The sequence below is a fragment of the Panthera pardus genome, unplaced genomic scaffold (assembly GCF_024362965.1).
Source record: "Panthera pardus isolate Hobbes unplaced genomic scaffold, ASM2436296v1 HiC_scaffold_16, whole genome shotgun sequence".
Lineage (NCBI taxonomy): Eukaryota > Metazoa > Chordata > Mammalia > Carnivora > Felidae > Panthera > Panthera pardus.
In genome coordinates, this window is record NW_026526721.1 from 133321539 (window position 1) to 133339730 (window position 18192).

Consider the following 18192-nt stretch of genomic DNA (forward strand, 5'->3'; position numbering starts at 1 on the left):
AATTATAATTCTGGATTCTTTCATCATTGATATGAGTTAAGTTGTTTAAGCTCTGATGGGGGTGCAGAGGAAAGCTGGCATAGTTAGCACACAGAATGTTATTGCTGAGCTGATGCGTGGAGAGATCATGAACTAAGCTTGGTATTTTCTATCTCTAAAATTTTGGTGATATGAAACTGCTTAAGTAAAAAGACCTACAGTTGTGGAATGTGTAAACAGTCACCACTAGATAAAGTGTCATGTGCTCTGGAGGCACTACTGACCACTCACGTGCCGTTATCGCATCACCTCTGTGGAGCAGAAAGAACTGCACATTTTGAGAAATTGTGTTATGTCCTTTTCTTTTTTTTTTTTTTAAATTTTTTTTTTAACGTTTATTTATTTTTGAGACAGAGAGAGACAGAGCATGAACGGGGGGGGGGGGGGTCAGAGAGAGAGGGAGACACAGAATCGGAAGCAGGCTCCAGGCTCTGAGCCATCAGCCCAGAGCCCGACGCGGGGCTCGAACTCACGGACCATGAGATCGTGACCTGAGCTGAAGTCGGAGGCTTAACCGACTGAGCCACCCAGGCGCCCCTGTTATGTCCTTTTCAAACAGAAAATCCATGACCATTCTGGAATAAAGAAGGTATGTGATTCTACTCTTAATAGAAGCAACTGCAGTATTTAAAAACTATGAAATTCTGTTCCACGACTACTCAATTGGGCATTTTAGGAGTTACAGATTCCTAAATAGATTGATAGGTTCCACTGAAGACTGGTCACAAATTAGATGTACTTATTTTTTTTTATAGCAGCAATTTCTGGTTATTTAAGGACAAAATTGGAACGAGCTTTGAGTGTTAAATTGTCGTTCCGAGCTTAAAAGTTGAATGAATAAGAAAATGTCAATTCCCATTTTTAAAAAGAAATTTGCAAGTAAGTAAAATCAGAGCACAGTGAATATTATGCACACACGTAATGGAAAATCTACCACTAAAATACCTAGGCACTTGCTTTTAAAGACTTAATTATAGCAATCCATGGTAAAGCAGAGACGAGAAATCAGGCTTCTTGATTTCTAGAGATATTCTTATCCATGAAATCACATGTCATCTTTGCATCCTTATCCCTTATTTGGATAAGCAACACAAATAGAAGTCCATTACCATAGATATAGCAGGTATTACGTCCCTGCTTTTCAGGTGTCTGCCTGTCTCCTGTCTATTTTCTATTCATTGATCACTGCTGGGGGTTCCCCCATGAGTATATATACTCCTCTGGATCCTTCCCATCTCTGTCTTGCTACTCAGTGACAGCTCCAATGCATTAACTCTTTAATAGCTTCTAAACAGCTAAGAAAGTAGTTGCAAGGCTAATTATGGCTGAAGGGCCCAGCCAGGTAAGAGCATCTTTGGCCTTAAAGAGTGAAATGGACTTTACCAATGGTATCACAGCTACAGGGGCTTTTGATGATGGATAAAGTGGTGATACTGACATGGTAAACAAACCTCCAGGCCATAACGTGGTGGTTATAAGGGTTACATACAGAACTGGAAGAATTCTTTGGCAAGATTATCAAGAATTAAGGGTATCCATGCACCTTTACCAGTACTAGCTTGCCCATTCATTCCTTTATTTTAAGTCACTTTATTGAGGTATAACTGACATACAAACAACTGTGCATATTTAATGTGTACAACTTGATGAGTTTGGGGATAAGTAAACATCTATGAAACCATCACCACAATCTATGCCATAAACATATCCATCACTTACAAAAGTTTTCTCTCTCCCTCTTTGTTTTATTTTTTTTGTGATAAAAATGCTTAGAATAAGATCAACCCTCTTAGCAAACTTTTAATATATATTAATTAATATATTATTATTATAACCTATGGGCACTATACTATACAGATCTCTGGGACTTAGTCATCTCTGGCTCATTTATTTTTTATTTATATATATTTTTAAAGTTTTTTTTTTTTTTTTTTGAGGGAGAGTGCATACACGCATGCAAAGGGGGAGGAGCAGAGAGACAGGAAGAGGGAAAGAATATGAAGCAGGCTCCCCACTGTCAGCACAGAGCCCAAGTAGGGCTCGAATGAAGGAACCATGAGACCATGACCTGCGCCAAAATCAAGAGCTGAGTGGGATGCTCAACTCACTGATCCACCCAGGTGCCCCTATTTTTTCAATTTTCTAATTTGAAAGGTGAAAATGATACTGTATTGTTGTTTTAATTTGCATTTCTTTGACTAATTAGGAGTTTGGATAGCCTTTCGAATGTTTGTTTGCTCTTTGAAATTTTTTCATTGAGTGCCTACCATATTCTAGACACTATTTTAGGTGCTGGTGATATAACGTTAACGAGACAAAATGTGGAGTTTACATTTCAGTGCAAGAAACAAACAATAAAAACAAAAAACAAGCCAATAATGTCTTTCCCATTTCAGGTAGTAAGAATGCTATAAAACACAAAAACAAAAACAGTAAGTAGAAACCAGAGTAAAGGGGTCCCTTATTTGAGATAGGGGAGTCAAAGAGAAGTTTTCTGAAGAGAAGATACTGGAACAGAGTGAATAGCAGTGTGCCATGGGGATTCTTAGATAAGAATCCAGACATAGAGAAAAGCAAGCTCAGAGCTACTGAAGTGGGAACATGTTTGTTTGCTTGAGGAATAGCAATCAGGTCAGTGTGGCTGGAGTACAACAGGCAACAGAAAGTATGGTGGTGTAGCAAATGGGGTTGGAGAGACAGGAGGCCAGATCAAGCAGGGCTTACCTTGTAGGCCATCGAAAAGGCATTGCATTTTATCCTATATATTTTGGGAAGTAACTGCATGGCTCTGAGTAGCAGAGTGATAGGAACTGACTTACATTAATCTGGCTGCTATGTAGAAAGGGTCTATAAGCAAGGGAGAAAGTAAAAAGACTAGTTAAGAAACTAGTGGTGGTGACTTGGTATTAGCAGTACAGAGAGAAAGGTGATTTCTTTCAGGATGTATTTAGAAGAGGATTTGCTGATGGACTTGATGTGTGATGTAAGAGAAACAGGTCAAAGGTGATTCTAAGGCTTGATCAACTGGGTTGACCATTTACTGTGCTGGAGAAACACAGAGGAGTGATAGACTTGCGGAGGTAGAATCAAGGGTTTAGTTTGGCAAGTATTAAATTTGAGATACATATGGGACATCCCAGAGGAAATACTTAGTAAGTGGCATATGAATCTGGAGTTCAAAGGAAGAGGTCATCCTAAGATATAAATTCAGGACCCTTCCGTCATAAATGGTATGTAAAGCCATGAACCTGGGCTGTGATCCTCTAGGGAATGAGTACAGTGAAGAACAGAAGTCTGGAGGGTGTTCCAAAATTTATTAACAGAAAAGGAGGGTCCAACAGAACATGGCATGAGATAGAATGGCCACTGAGATGGGATCTTAAGTTTCTTACTGAACTGCATAGATTCTGTATAAGTTAATGTTACTGGTTTTTCAGTTACTTACACTACAAATATTTTTCCCATTTTCCATCTACCTTTTGATTCAGTTTATTTTATTTTTGACATATCTACTTACAAATAGTGGCATAGTAAAATGCACCAGTCATTCCCACTGTGATTTTCCTCCATTACGTTTAAGATTAAAAAGTCTTCTAGTAACTAGAGGTGAGATAGACACTTGATGTTTGCCTGAGTATGCTTTGATTTAGCTGGAATTTGTTGGTGGAATTTGTTTGGTGTATGATAAGGTTATGGGTTGATACCTCTTCAAAAGATTCGTCAAGTTTCCCAACACCATTTATTAATTCTTCCCACTGATCTGTGATGTGCTCTTCACATACCACCTTGCATTTGGTTGCATTTCAGTTTTAAGCTTTGAAATTAAAACAGAGCTGGTGAAAAGCCTTCCTTCCAGTCATCACAATGATACTTTGTACAAGAATCTCAATGTGCTCACAAGAAAATGCTAAAACAGAACTGATCTTTTGGGAGGAAAAATGCAAGGACAGAAGGCTAAACAGAAGAAAGATAAAACATGAAGTGCGGGGGGGGGGGGCGGGGAGGAAAGGTATATAGTCCATTTCTTTTTCTGGAACAAAAGGTAGACATCAAAAAACGTAAAAAGATAATGCATGTATACACACACACAACAAATATTTGTTGAGTAACTTCCTTATGCCAGACATTCTCCTCAGTGCTCTCAAGCGGTAAGACAACATGCCTGCCTTCAGGAGGCTTAGATTTTAGTGTGGAAGTTGGGGAGTCAGGTGACACATATAAATGAAGTCTACAGCTTCAGTGAGTTATGAACGCTATGAAAATGACACTGGGCAATGGGGTAGAGGGTTACTGAGAAGGAGACAAAAAGAAAATAGTCAGGTCCGAGAGGCCTCTCTGAGATGACCTTTGGGCTGAGCCCCAAATCATGCAGAAGCAAGAAAACAGGAGGGAAGGAAAGGTGCAGAGCAAGTGCAAGCACGGGAGTTAAGACAAGGGGAGAGTGAAAGGAGAGAAGGTTACAGAAATAGAAAACGGGCCCAGGAAAAAGACTGGATTATCAATAGTAAGAGGTAGCCTTTGGAGGGGTTTATGTTGGGGTGTAATATAATCTTCTGTAAATTGAGAGTTCTTTGGCTGTTGTGTGGAAACTAATCTGGCGGTGCTGGGGTAGGGGAGGATAGGGGAGAGAAGAAGGGATTCTAGCTAGAATAATCTTATATAAAGAAAGTACCTAAAATACCTTGTTCTTTTAAACATACCAAAACTAAATACTTGACATGACAGAGAAAAATACAAGTGACTAGACTATTAAGATTCCTGAGGGCAGGGGTTTTACCTGGTTTGTTCCCTGAGTATCTCCAACACCTAGAATAACGAAAGTCTGGCGCACAATAAAAATTGTTAAATTAAATGAACAAATGACTAAGGAGAATAGCTTTCTATTAGTGAAACAAGAATCAGATGAAACGAACAAAAAAGAGCTTCAGAGAAGAGCCTCATGGGCTATAGAGCCAGGGTCACAGTTATACGGTACATCAAAGTATGTCACAGATTTCAATCAAGGATGGGTAATTTAAAAATAACATAACACTAAAACAGGGGTCAGAACACAAGTTTCAATTTAGCTGCTCTCCCATAAACTTCTTCTCACCCCTTAGACTATGAGTTTCTATGTGGCAGGAATTATGTCTTCTTTTTAACTCTCCAAGTAAGAGCAGAACACATTATGTGTGTTTACTCCATAGATGTATATTTAGGTTGCTGGAATCCTACTGAAGAAAAGCTAGCACATAGGCAAAATGCTTACAGAAAAAAATTCGGACAACTTGGCAGCATTTATCATTACTAACATTTTAGTCTTCCAGAGTAAACTTTGAAATTACATTCTAATTTGAGATGGTTCTGGTTTGACAAGTTAACTCTTGAGACATCTGAGTACAGTATTATGAAAGAACAAAACTGTTCATCAACCCTTTATGCCAATGTTAATTTCTTTTAAAAGTAGAATTTTAATGTTTTTTTATTCCTACAGTGACCCTTAAAATTTCTATGTATGTAATCACAAATGCACACACAAGATGCATTTATAAGCATATTGTGTAGTTCTAAAGACAGTTGGGAAACCCAATTTTAATTTTGTTACTGAAATAATTTAAAAATATATTATAGAACTGCCTCTTTTCAATCAACAGCAAGGATCTGGAAAGAGATAAAGACGCAATTTATTCAGGTTTATTAGTGTTAGAAAAATGAAGTTGCCTAACTTCAAATTATAACAAATACTCTTCTATTTTTCTTCTTACCACTGACATCAATGTATACATTTTCTCATGCCTTAAAAAAAAACTCAGATGATTTATTTAATAAAGATGTCATTGCCCACTGATATACTAAAATCTCTAAATTCATTGTCAGAAAATGTGTAAAAATTCCTGAAAATCTCAGAGAATATCTTTGTGGCTTGTAACTTTCATCAGAGAAAGGGCACTTACCGGCTTTTATTCATGAGGTCTGCTCCCCGTGCTTTGTAATAATCTAAATTTGGATGAAATTGGTAAGTCACTGGTCTTGGATTTCTCTACAGAAAAAAGAAATTTAAATGTATAAAGCTATTTAAATTACACATTAAGACATAAAAGAACAAAGACAACTGTTTTTGTAGAAAGAATACATATGATAACAAAGTTCAATAGTTAGCATGCTTGGGTTTTGCTTTCATTGTTGAAGTTTACCTTAACTGATCTTAGTCGTGATTAAACACTGAAATTATCTTATAGATTTTATTTCCACCTGTCTCAAAGTTCACAAAGATTTATTTCTGTCATTAGATTTTTGTAAGCATACTTAATGTACTGTGTTATATTAGTTTCAGATGGACAACACAATGATTCAACAATTCTATACATTTCTCAGTACTCAAGATAAGTAGATTTATTTCTGATGATTCTGATCACTTTGACTATGACTTTCCAAAATACAACTAGATAAAATTATGACAAAACTGAAAAATTATATGAGATGTAACTCAAGAACAATCTAGGCCTAATGCCTGAGAGATACAAAGTGTTAAGAAAGCTGCCTTTTGGAGGAAGAGTAAAAAAATCGCCGTTAGTTTTTGATAACCAGAATGCTAAACATGCCCACTAGATGGCGCACCGAGTCTTTCTTCTCCAAAAACCAATGTGTTATTTTAGAATTCAGTAATTCTTTTCAAGTTAGAAATTTCTATGTCATCTGTTCTTATTTACGAGTTTAACAAGTACCAAAGTAGTGGAAATATTAGCAGAGTACCATCAAAATAGAAAATCAAACTGACCAATGCACACTTTCATACCAACAGCGATACACTGGCCTTTCTGGCATTTGATATTATCCATAAACATTGCAAAAATGTCCTGAAATCATTAGGTCAGGTTTGTCAATTTAAATATGTTACCATCGTTTAATGTGTCCATTATTTAAATGTATCAAGTCCCTCACAGGCAAATAAAAATTAAATAAATTCTAGTTTACAAAACGGTTACTATGTTAATATCATAATTAAAACGAATACCATCTCTAAAATGTTAAATTACATATATTTTTCATTAAAAAGTTTGACAAAACTTATAAATAAGTGTGTTCCAGGGTTTACCTGAACTTATAATTCAGGTTAATGAGTAGGACTTTGAACTAGAGCATGCCTTGTCCTCTGAGAGCTCTATCTAGACATAGAAAGGCTTCATTTCATCTTAATAGAAAATTACCAATACACTTCGATATTAATCCTTGGAGCCATAATCCCAAGGCACTGATATACTTGTATGTAGGCGGGGGTGTATAATTGCTAAGGTTAAATAGTTTGAAATTCATCAAGCTAACAATCTGCATCTTAATGGCCATGATGGACCTTTTCTTTTTCTGCTGAAAAGAGAATATTTACACAGCTCAACCCTTTCATATCTCTTCCAAGTCAGCCCTAATCATCTGACAAAAATGACAATCCCTTGATTTAGCTCCAGCTACTACTCCACTGGTTTGGTATTCAACACAGTTCTACAATAATCAAATCTGAATTGCCTTGATGAAGAGGACTGATGCTTCCATGACTACCATACTATTAAGTCTAACAGTGCAACTTTTCTCTCTCTAGGAATTACACAGGTTTCCTCATGGTAGCTGATGACAACCTGGACCCAAGTATAATGGGAAAATAAAATAGAGGTTAAAGCTACTGGCAGATTGCCAGTGCATTCATGATTTATTTAAAAAAATAACTTTCGCAGGACTATCACTCATGACTCATTTTGCTCTTTAGATTCTCACTACCTGGAAATACATTTTGTTTTTGCGAATAAAAAGGCTTTTCTTCTTCTGACTCCCAACAACAAACTAATAAAAGATTATGTTACTTTTTGCTAGAAAACAATGAAATAAGGGATTGCATGGAGCAAGTTCTTGAAACATCTTCATAAAGAAATGACAAGCAATTCAAGACACGAAGTGCTGATGTATCTAAGCACTTAAAGCCATTATTAGGAATAATGATCTAACTTGAACATATGAATGAGGCTCAAGTATTGCTTTCACAGAGGCCTATTTAAATTCCTAGGAGACTTACTAGTATCAAAGCGAGAGGCAGTTTAAAGTATCTCTGTACTGGGATGAAAAAAAAGAAAAAAAAAGAATCAAAAGATGATGTTGAAAAACAGCATTTGAAATGTAAGAAAATAAAATCAGGGGTTATAGTTGAAAGTTATCGAACAGGATTTTATGAGAAGATGATGCTATTACTAAAACATAAATATGTCAACAGATAGATGATCTGGACTAGACTGTCCAACAGAAATACATCGTGGGTCACAAATGCAAGCTTCATATGTGATTTAAAATTTTCTAGCAACCACATTAAAAAATAGGAACAAGTTTAATTAAATGTAGTATTTTATTTAATTCACTATATCCAAAATGTTGTCATTGTAACATGTAATCAATATAAAAATCATTGAGGTTTGTTACATTCTTCCTTTTGTACCGTCTTTGAACTCCACTATATATATCACACTTACAGCACATCTCAATTTGGACCAGCTATACTTCAAGTGCTCAATAGCCACATGTGGCTTGTGCCTATTGTAATGGACAGCACAGAACTAAATGTCTGACATACACATAAAAAAAATCGTGTAGCTACAAAAATCAACATGTATAGACATGAACCATAAAAAGGGCACAAACGCTGCTATACATTAAGATTCAGTCCTGACAGCTCTTCAATCTACCTGTAATTCTTCTCTTTTAATTAAGTTCGTTTTGTCTCTTCTGAATAAGGTTTGAAAAAGTCAAGAAATTTTGGAACGATACCCTTCCGCACAGCTATTTACCAAAATGATAACAATGGTGTCCTTAGGGGCATCGGATTAAATGAGCATAATTCTAACTTTATGCAACTGAAACATTTTAAAAGTAAAGAGATACTCGTTTTTCATATTTAAAAGGATTTTTTTACAAATAAAATTTTATAGAAATATAACAGTTCTGATTTTTAGTTTTTAAATATCTGGACTTTCCTCTAAAATATGAGCCAGTAGAATTGTACATATATAAAGCTCTGTATGTAAGAAAGATTGGACTCCATGACAGTTATAATTTTTCATCGTGCAGGACATGTGATGTCAACAGCTTTAATAGTATGTCTTTGCACGGGCAGGAACAATTGCTAATTATTTTAAATGTATTTTCATACAGACAGGATTTTGACTATTATAGGCTTTTCCAAACCAATGTGTATTATACAAAAGAAATACACTCTTGGTGAATTTTTCTTTGGGCAAAAGATAGCAAAATGGTGATCATAACTGACATTGATTTGTGTATGAGGAATACCGATTACGTTCCGTTACCTGGGAAGTCTATATTAAATTATAGGTGAAGATGCAGAAACCACAAATTCAGTTCACCCTGAGTTTACCATGCCTTTCCTAGACCAACCCGGATGGACTGGAGAAAGATCTACAAGATTGTAGCTAGTTAACTACCAAGTACCACTCACTCAATTCTTCTGTTAACAAGCTGTTGGAGCTCTTTTTAAAGCTTTCTCTTGAGCATTTTATTTTATTTCAATAGAAGAATAATGCTGAAAATCCCACCCATTCTACAGACAGGCTGGGTTTTGGGAGGCATCTTAAAGCCTTGGGACAGAATGACTTACAGAAGCAGAAACAAGTGGCTTAGAAAGAAGTATATGCGAAAACCCAACCCAACCCATGCTGTACTTGTGAATTTCCAAAATGCTTTTGTTAATTTGGCATGATTACAAAATGAATTTACAAACAGTACTTAAAGGACAGCAATCAATGAATGTAAGGGCTGAAACTGATCGGAATCTATCTAACCTCTCCATTACAGTTAACGTTCTACACTTCTGAGGTCTGTGTTATATGCTAGTAAGCTGCTCCTTAATGTAATTTCAGGTAAAACAAATACCCTGTCCCTTACGGAGTATGACTTCTGACGGTGGACAACTCCCCTGTGCTCTAATCTATAATGGAAGTCACAGATCGGCACATCACCCTCCTCCCTCTGCCACTCTTCCCCCCATGAATATTTCAGTATTTTAAGTTGATGCTCACTTTGTGTGGTAGTACACAAATATTTAAATGTTAACCCACACTAAGTACAAGTAACCAAAAGGTGCTACAGGAATAATTAACTACAAGATGCTACATGACAGTTTTCCTTGTTCTCAGCCTGGTGGAATCAAACTCATCCAACAAAAGTCATTACAAATAGTACTTTCTAGATCGGTCCCTCAACTGAGCTCATCCTCATTTGAAGACGACTATCTCCGTATGAATTGTTATATGGAGACTATAGAAGGAAAAGAGTGTAAAGTATTCCTCTCAGAACTTGGAACAACACAATGCCTTTCATAGGGCTGGCTATTTACAAACACACGTAGAACCAAAAGGAGCAAAAGAAACGCGATTGCAGTGACCCTTGTGATTCCAGTTCTAATTCATGAATGTACCACTAGGAGTTAAAGTAGGGTAAACATAACCTCACTCATCTGCTTTAGAGGCACAGGCTGCCTGGCGGGGGAGGCAAGGGATCAGCAGTCAGTGAGGCCCCTGCTCGGACCCCCTGCTCTACCCACTAGCAGGGCCCCTGTGAGGAGCCGGTTACACTCTTAGCTGTAGTTCCCTCACTGCACACTTGTGGTAAGAATCAAATGAGACGATGAACACGAAGCGCACAGCCCAGTGCTGGGCACTCGATAAAAACTCAATGAAGTGGAAGCTATGGTTATCTTCTGGTAACACTGAACACTGACACACAGACTTTTAATTTGAGAGCAGATCTGACAGTTTGACAACTTAAAATTCATGATAACCGTAGGTAGAGAAAGTGGTGCTTTGTACTTCTGGAAATCACAAATAAACTTGGGTGGATTTTTATCAAATGTGTTTTTTAAAAGCAAAACGCGGGGCGCCTGGGTGGCTCAGTCGGTTAAGCGTCCGACTTCGGCTCAGGTCATGATCTCGCGGTCCGTGAGCTCAAGCCCCGCATCGGGCTCTGTGCTGACAGCTCAGAGCCTGGAGCCTGTTTCGGATTCTGTGTCTCCCTCTCTCTCCCCTGTTCATGCTCTGTCTCTCTCTGTCTCAAAAATAAATAAATGTTAAAAAAAAATTAAAAAAAAAAATAAAAGCAAAAGGCATATTTAGGAAAATCTCTCATGCATACTGGATCTCCTATGTGGGGAACGATGCAATTTTACTTCTCAGCATAAGAGTACGTATATTTATAAATTAAAAAAAATTGTAAAACCGTATTAGTGCATACTTGCTTACCAGCTTATAAGGTTGTAATAATTAAAGCGATCTCCTGCAATATGTCCAAATTATTATCACTTCTATAATTTATTGATCACAATTTTTACATTAAATTAAACTGATAAAGTTCCGGTAGCACTTGTTTAATAGAAAAGATTGACTTATATTTACAATATAATGTATGTTTGGCATGAAGAAAACAAAATATTTGACAAATGAAGAATTACTTCGCTTTCACTCCCCTATTACCTTGCTACCAACGCTTAATTTTCAGCCAGATTAGAAAAGGGGAAAAAAATAAGAGCTCAGGAGGAGAAGCAGCACTGTAAAAATATGTCGAACATTTCTCTTTGATGAAAAATGAGACTCTTATTTTAGTGAATATGTTATTGCCTCAATGCTGGGGGAAAAGCAACCGTCATTAGAAAAACGAATTGCTCAGCTGTTTATAAGCAAAAAGCTCTGGGGGAATTTCTTAGGACCCCAAAGGCAAGGCATTACAGGGTTATGCAAACATATGTTGCAGGTGTTTTAGGGGAGACAGGTGGGCAAACCTCAGCCATGGAAGAGGAGTTAGTTTAGTAGGCTGTAAGTGAAACGAGATAACCCAAATGCTTCCAAGAACAGGGATGCCACGGCACCAGTGAACTGGAGCCGAAGAGCAAAAACTCCCCCTGAAATTATCCTGTTAGTGCCAAGCAAACAGAATTTTTCCCTTCTTATAGTTTTATAGAAAACAAACACTGCCAATTACTTTTTTTTTTTTTTAACTAAAGGTATTTTAAACCTGGAACAAAGAACAGCCTGAAATAGTGATAATTATCCAAAAAAAGATAAGGATGAAGTATTGTTGCCTTTATTTAAACAAATATTCCTAAGGAGACAGTTTGTTGTAATATTCCCTCTTTGGTTCGCTAGGCAACATTAGATTTATCATAATTCTCCTAAAGCCTAAGATATTTCTATATTAAAATGCTAATTTTATCTTTTCTTTTGCCTGTAATTAAAGCTGGGGAAATTTGCGATCTGATATTCACTGATTGCTAGAGGGTCCACAAAGGTCTCACTATTTCTGTTTCTTATTGCCACATACTGCCCTCTTCATTAAAATTAGATACAGTAACACAGTGGATCAAAAAGGCAGACATTATGATCCTAAATGCTCACAAAATTCACACTTAAGAAAAAAAATATATAAAAATAAGATGAGTGGTATTATCTAGATACTGCTGTCAAACCTAGGCTTGCATTTTATTTCCTTCCCTGTCATTTATCCAAGAGTTCATTTTCTCTTTACATTAATTGTTATTGAGATAATACTCATTTTACTACACATATTTATGTATAAACAGTATACTGAACCATACCTTCCTTACCTAAACCACTTTTCCTTTCTTTCTTTAAAACAATCCATATCATGAATTAAATGTCAAATACTTGGTAATAAAAAAAGCTCACAAAATATCAGATTTGGAAAAATAAAATCTATTTTTTTTTTGCACTATTACAAATCCAAAATGCATTCATCAAGTTAACGTAGATCTTCACCAAAAAAAGAAAATAAACCTTTGTGACAAGGTTATAAATTAGACTATTATTTCAATACCAGACAGAATTAAAGTGACCTCTGGTTTATATATTGACAATTCTGATGTAGTTTGATAGGAAATATGTATTATGAATACTAGGTATTAAGAAGCTTAGTGCAATTGACAGAAATATTCAGGTAGTTCTAATCTACGCATCTACGGATTAAAACTTAAAAAAAGAGAAAAATTTAAAGGCCTTAAAAAAGTTAAAAAAAAAAGGGGGGGGGGGGAAGCAAAAAATCATTAATTGGGTAAAGACACAGACAAAACCTCTGAACCCATGCCAGCCTCATTTTACATACTGAATAAGCCCAATTCCCTAAAGTGACATCCCCATCTATACCCTGGCAAGCCGAGATCTCAGATGGCAGAGAAGCATTTTAAACCACCTGTGCGTTATGCTCGACTGTAGCTTCACACAATAAATAGACACCAAAAGAGAAATACAATTTTTTCCTTTTTTAAAATATATTTACATTTTTGAATTTAGCATGCGGAAAGATGCCAGATTAACATGCCCCCCAATATATATGCATGTATATATATATATATATGTGTGTATATGTATATACATATATATATATATATATGTGCATAGCAAAGTAGTTTAGGTCTACATGTTTTCTTTGTTACTAAAACTGGGCCTCAAAATATTACTTTTAAATAGTTGGTTAGCTCTTTTTAGCAGTACTGAACTCTTTACCTTTTTCTTTCCTTAAATGTGAGCAGAATGGGGGAGAAGTGTTACTTCAATGGTTTAAAGAAATATGGAAACCCATTTGTCTTTGCCCAAGAGTGGTTCCCAGCCTTCAATGATGTAAAAGAAAAAGGAAAGAGGTAATCTCAAAAAATATTCCTAAATATTCCAATTTGTGACTTAGAAGCTAAAATCTCTGCTAGAGAAATTATCATTGTAAAGTGTTATCTTAGGTATGTTACAGTAAGTTTAAACAAAGTATCATCAGAACAGAGGCAATTTAAAACTGGCTTTAGGGCTTTTGAACTCCCAAGAAGAAGTCTACATGATCCTATGGGAATGAGAACCCTGGTTTGAGAAATGTTGCTCCCATCTTCTTGTCCCTATCCTCTGCCCTTTCATTACCTGCTTTGCAATTGTCAAGGCAACCAAAACTAAAGATCTGCACACTGAGCCTGGTAAAAGGAAGCCTCACACAGCCACACTTCTTTGCAATTTGGGGGGTAGTTTCAATGATGAAACATCTTGAAATTAAAAACATTCATTTATTATATAAATCCACTCTCACGAAGGTCATTCACGTACACTGTATTTTTTGTGATGCTTCCTAGTACAACAATGAAGTATCAGTACTGAATTTTAAAAATGTCAAAATGAGGAAAGAAATCAGACAACAACCATAACTAACACCCAGACTAGTTATATTCTCCTGAGTAACAGCAATCCCTACTTAAGAAAGTATGTCAAGCGAGACCACAGAGACCGTCGAGAAGAGTTCCTATAGATGGATGTTTGCCTTTCTTGATTACTTTATTCAGGATTTCAGGTATCGTTGTAAAAAAAGAACACCGGTATCAGACATGAATTTCTCTTAAGAGTAGATAGTGTCATAAAATATTTTCTTTTTAATCAGTAACTTTGGATACATGTCAGTCTTAAAACCACACCCCTTCCAATATCCAGTGATAATAACTAGCACATCAACTGCACGCTGCTCACATGGCCAGTCTATGCTAGGGGTCCTTAATCTTTTCTGTGCTGTGGACTACTCTGTTTTCTGGTGGAGACTTCAGCCCCCTTTTCAGAATAATGCTTTTAAATATATAAAATAAATAGGGTTATAAAGGAAGCCAATTATGTTGAAATACAGTAATCAAAATATCGAACAAATCTATAACGTAGTGACATGCACTTTTATATTAATGTATTAAATAAGATATAGCGGCTGGCTAATCACTACTACAATTTAGAAGTAGTGATGAATGTAAATGGCATTTCAAGATATGCTCATCAACCGTAACGTGATACAAAATATCTGTGATTGCTACTAGTGAAAATGTTTCGGGTGCTGTGTTGTCTTTGTCCCTAGCTGAAGCAAATACTAAATTTTAGTGAGGGCTTGGTGAAAATGAAGTGGAAAAATAAACCTTTCCTATCCAAGTTCTTAGAAGCCCTGAATTCCATCCACACACCAAGTGGGGGCTTTTCTCAGAAACCTGAAAGGTGGCTTTGAGTAACAGCTTTCTTCTTGGGAAGCCAGGGTCTGAAGGACACCATTGGATTAGTTTATCAACCCTTTTCACTGTATAAATGTGTGCAGAGGTAATAGTCAAATACAAAACAACTGCTGTAGCACAGGCAGAGACCAATCAGGGCTAACTGGGAGCCAGGAGGAGACGTCTGGAGAGCTGCTGCTGGTGCCAGGCTGTAACCCCTCAGACACTGGATTTCTCTAACCACTGACATCAACGTACTTCAATATTTTAACAACTGGCATAGCTGTATAGCAGCAGGTGAATGCCGGCCTGGAGAGAAACACTATTTGGGAGTAGGGCTGTTCAGAAGTACAGGTTTCACCCCGGGTAGCATATAGTACCTTATCTGAATGAATGAGAAGTGAGGCGACGTTGTGGGGGGCAGTGAGGGTGAGGAGGACGAGGAAATGCTTGACTACGGTGAAGCAAGAGGTCTACTTCTGGAGAGCCCACTCTTTCTGTGCTAGCTTCTCCGACTTCCCTAACTCCCCTGTTGGTGTGGAGCAACTGATAGCTCCCAGATTTACGGACGGGGTCTCCATAAGTGGGGCTGTCCACTCACCACCGTTTTGTTTTGTTTTGTTTTAGAGGCAGCTGAACTTTCTTTTAGTCCACAGCCATAAATGCTCCACAGAGATAACTTTTAGGAGCTCATTTTTTTCCTGAAGAATCGAATCAGTTAGTTGGGGTCCAAGATACCCCTGGTTAGAACGGTGAAGCAGTGAGTGGAAATAGAGCTGCATACTTTGTTGTGATTCAGAAAGGAGAATGAGAAGGACTTAAGTAATCACCCATCTAGATTAAGAGGAATCTTTGGAGGCCATCCTTCTCCAGTAGTTATTCTACGTAGAAGCACAGAGCTCTTATTTCCTGGTGGACACTGTATTTAGAATACCCTTGAGAGATGACTTAAAGATGAAAAGAGGGGGGGAATATAAAAAAAGCAAAGTATAATTCTTTTTATGTAAATATTTTTTAAAAGAAATAGTTTGCAAAAATTGACAAGAGGATCTTAAAATTCATGTGGGGATGCAAGTGACTCAGAATGGCAAAAAGTATCTTTAAAAAGATTAAGCTGAGTACACGGACTCGTAATTCTTGATTTTTAAAACTTACTACAAAGCTGCAGTAATCAAGACAGTGTGGTACTAGCATTAAGAACAAACAGATCAATGGAACAGAACTGAGAGTCCAGAAAGAACCCCTCACATTTATGGTTAATTAATTTTTGAAAGGGGGCAAGACAATTTGATGGGGGACAGAACAGTCTTTTCAAAAAGCACAACTGGATACCCACATGCAAAAGAATGAATATGGAAGCCCACCTCACATCACACACAGCATTAGCTCAAAGTAGACCGCAGACCTAAATGTAAGAGTTAAAACTATCAAACTCTCAGAAGAAAACACAGGAGTAAATCTTCATGATCTTGGGTTAGGCAATGATTTCTTAGCTATGGCACCAACACTCTCATCATTTGTTGGACCTCATCAACATTACGAACATTTGTACTTTAAAGGACACCATTAAGAAAGTGAAAAGATCCACAGATGAGAGAAAATATCTGCAAATCATGTATCAGAGTCGTGAATCCAGAATATATAAAGAACTCTTACAACTCAGTAATAAAATGACAACACAATTAAAATGGGCAAAGGATCCAAAGAGACATTTCTCTAAAGAACATGTACAAATGGCCCATAAGCACATGCAAAGATGTTCAACATAATTAGTCATCAGGGAAATGTAAATAAAAACCAAAATGAGATACTATTTGATACCCATTAGAATCACTGTAATAAAAAAGACAGAAATAACAAGTGTTGGCAAGGGTGTGGAGAATTTGAGCCCTCATTTCCTTAACTTGTGTCATAGTACTCCATTCCCATACACCTATTATTGGGAGTTATCTCTATAATAGGTTTATGTATGGGGTTCATTTGATTTCTTCTTTATAATACTTATCTGCACTAAACTAAAAATAAAACTTCATCTCTTCAACGTTACTTAAAATACAAGAAAAAAGGTATTTTATATCTTTCTCAGTTTAGTTTTTTTGTACTCATAGCACACATATAATAGGTTAAGTAACATGCAGAACACTTTACAAGTCTGGCTGAAGCTGTCATTCTTTTACCAAAAGTCTATCAAATGGTGTCATGCTTACTTTTCTTAGTGAGTCATTCTGACCTCTGGTAGGACTGGTTCTTTCCACACATGCCTTTGAAGTTCTGGGAAGTCAGATAAGTCTGACACTTAAAAGTCATCTGGAAGCCTTAAATGGCACCAACTATAGGATTTCTCTACAAAACACACCCTCACTCACTCACTCACTCACTCACTCACTCACTCACTCGTGTAATCTTACAGATCTGGCAAAGTAACTCCTTGTGAATATACCCTCAATTTCAATCCTTTCTGTCCAATCCTTTTTATGTTCATCTTCCCACTATCACCTCTCCACACAAAAAGCCCTAAACCTCCATCTCTGGTATCACCATTTCAGACTGCCTCTTAGACAGAACCTTAGACCCAGAACATAAAAATCTGGGCCGAGCAAGTTCTATCAATATGCCTTCTCTATGACTCCTATGACAAAACCATACTGCTGCATGATCATGACCCTCCCTGTAGTTCAGACTATGTCTTATTTTTTGCCTTGAGCATTCCAAGTCTCTAATCTGGTTTCCCAGTGATTCATACATATAATGTCACCAGAATCACCTTTAAAAAATTTAGGCCTGATTTTCTTTTACTACCTTCCTTGGTTCGGAATCAGGTCTCAAATGCAAATCAAATAAAGTTCCAATTTCTTAGTATGACATTCAAGGACCTCCATGATCTGGGCCCTAAAATACTTCTCATATTATTCGCTATATACGCTACCTTTCACTCACAACTAACTGTGGACATTTCCCATATCACCAGACTTCAGGTAAGCTGTCCCCTCAGGTTAGACTCATCTACTCACTTGTTCTCCGCTTTCTGAAATCCTTCTCATTCTCAGCTCCAAATACCACCTCCTCATGAAGCCTTTTGTGAATTTCCACTTTACTCCAGTCTCTCCATTCTGACAGCA

At 36.9% G+C, this 18192-nt stretch overlaps 1 protein-coding gene across 11 annotated transcripts in view; it reads right to left on the reverse strand.

Moving 5' to 3' along the window:
- TBC1D5 (TBC1 domain family member 5) overlaps positions 1 to 18192 on the reverse strand; it is a 533248-nt gene that overhangs the window by 80899 nt on the left and 434157 nt on the right. For all 11 annotated transcript variants that reach the window (XM_019435515.2, XM_019435530.2, XM_019435508.2 and 8 more), the window contains one exon: positions 5973 to 6058. In XM_019435515.2, the coding sequence (XP_019291060.2) occupies positions 5973 to 6058 (86 nt within the window). The remainder of the gene's footprint in view (positions 1 to 5972; positions 6059 to 18192) is intronic.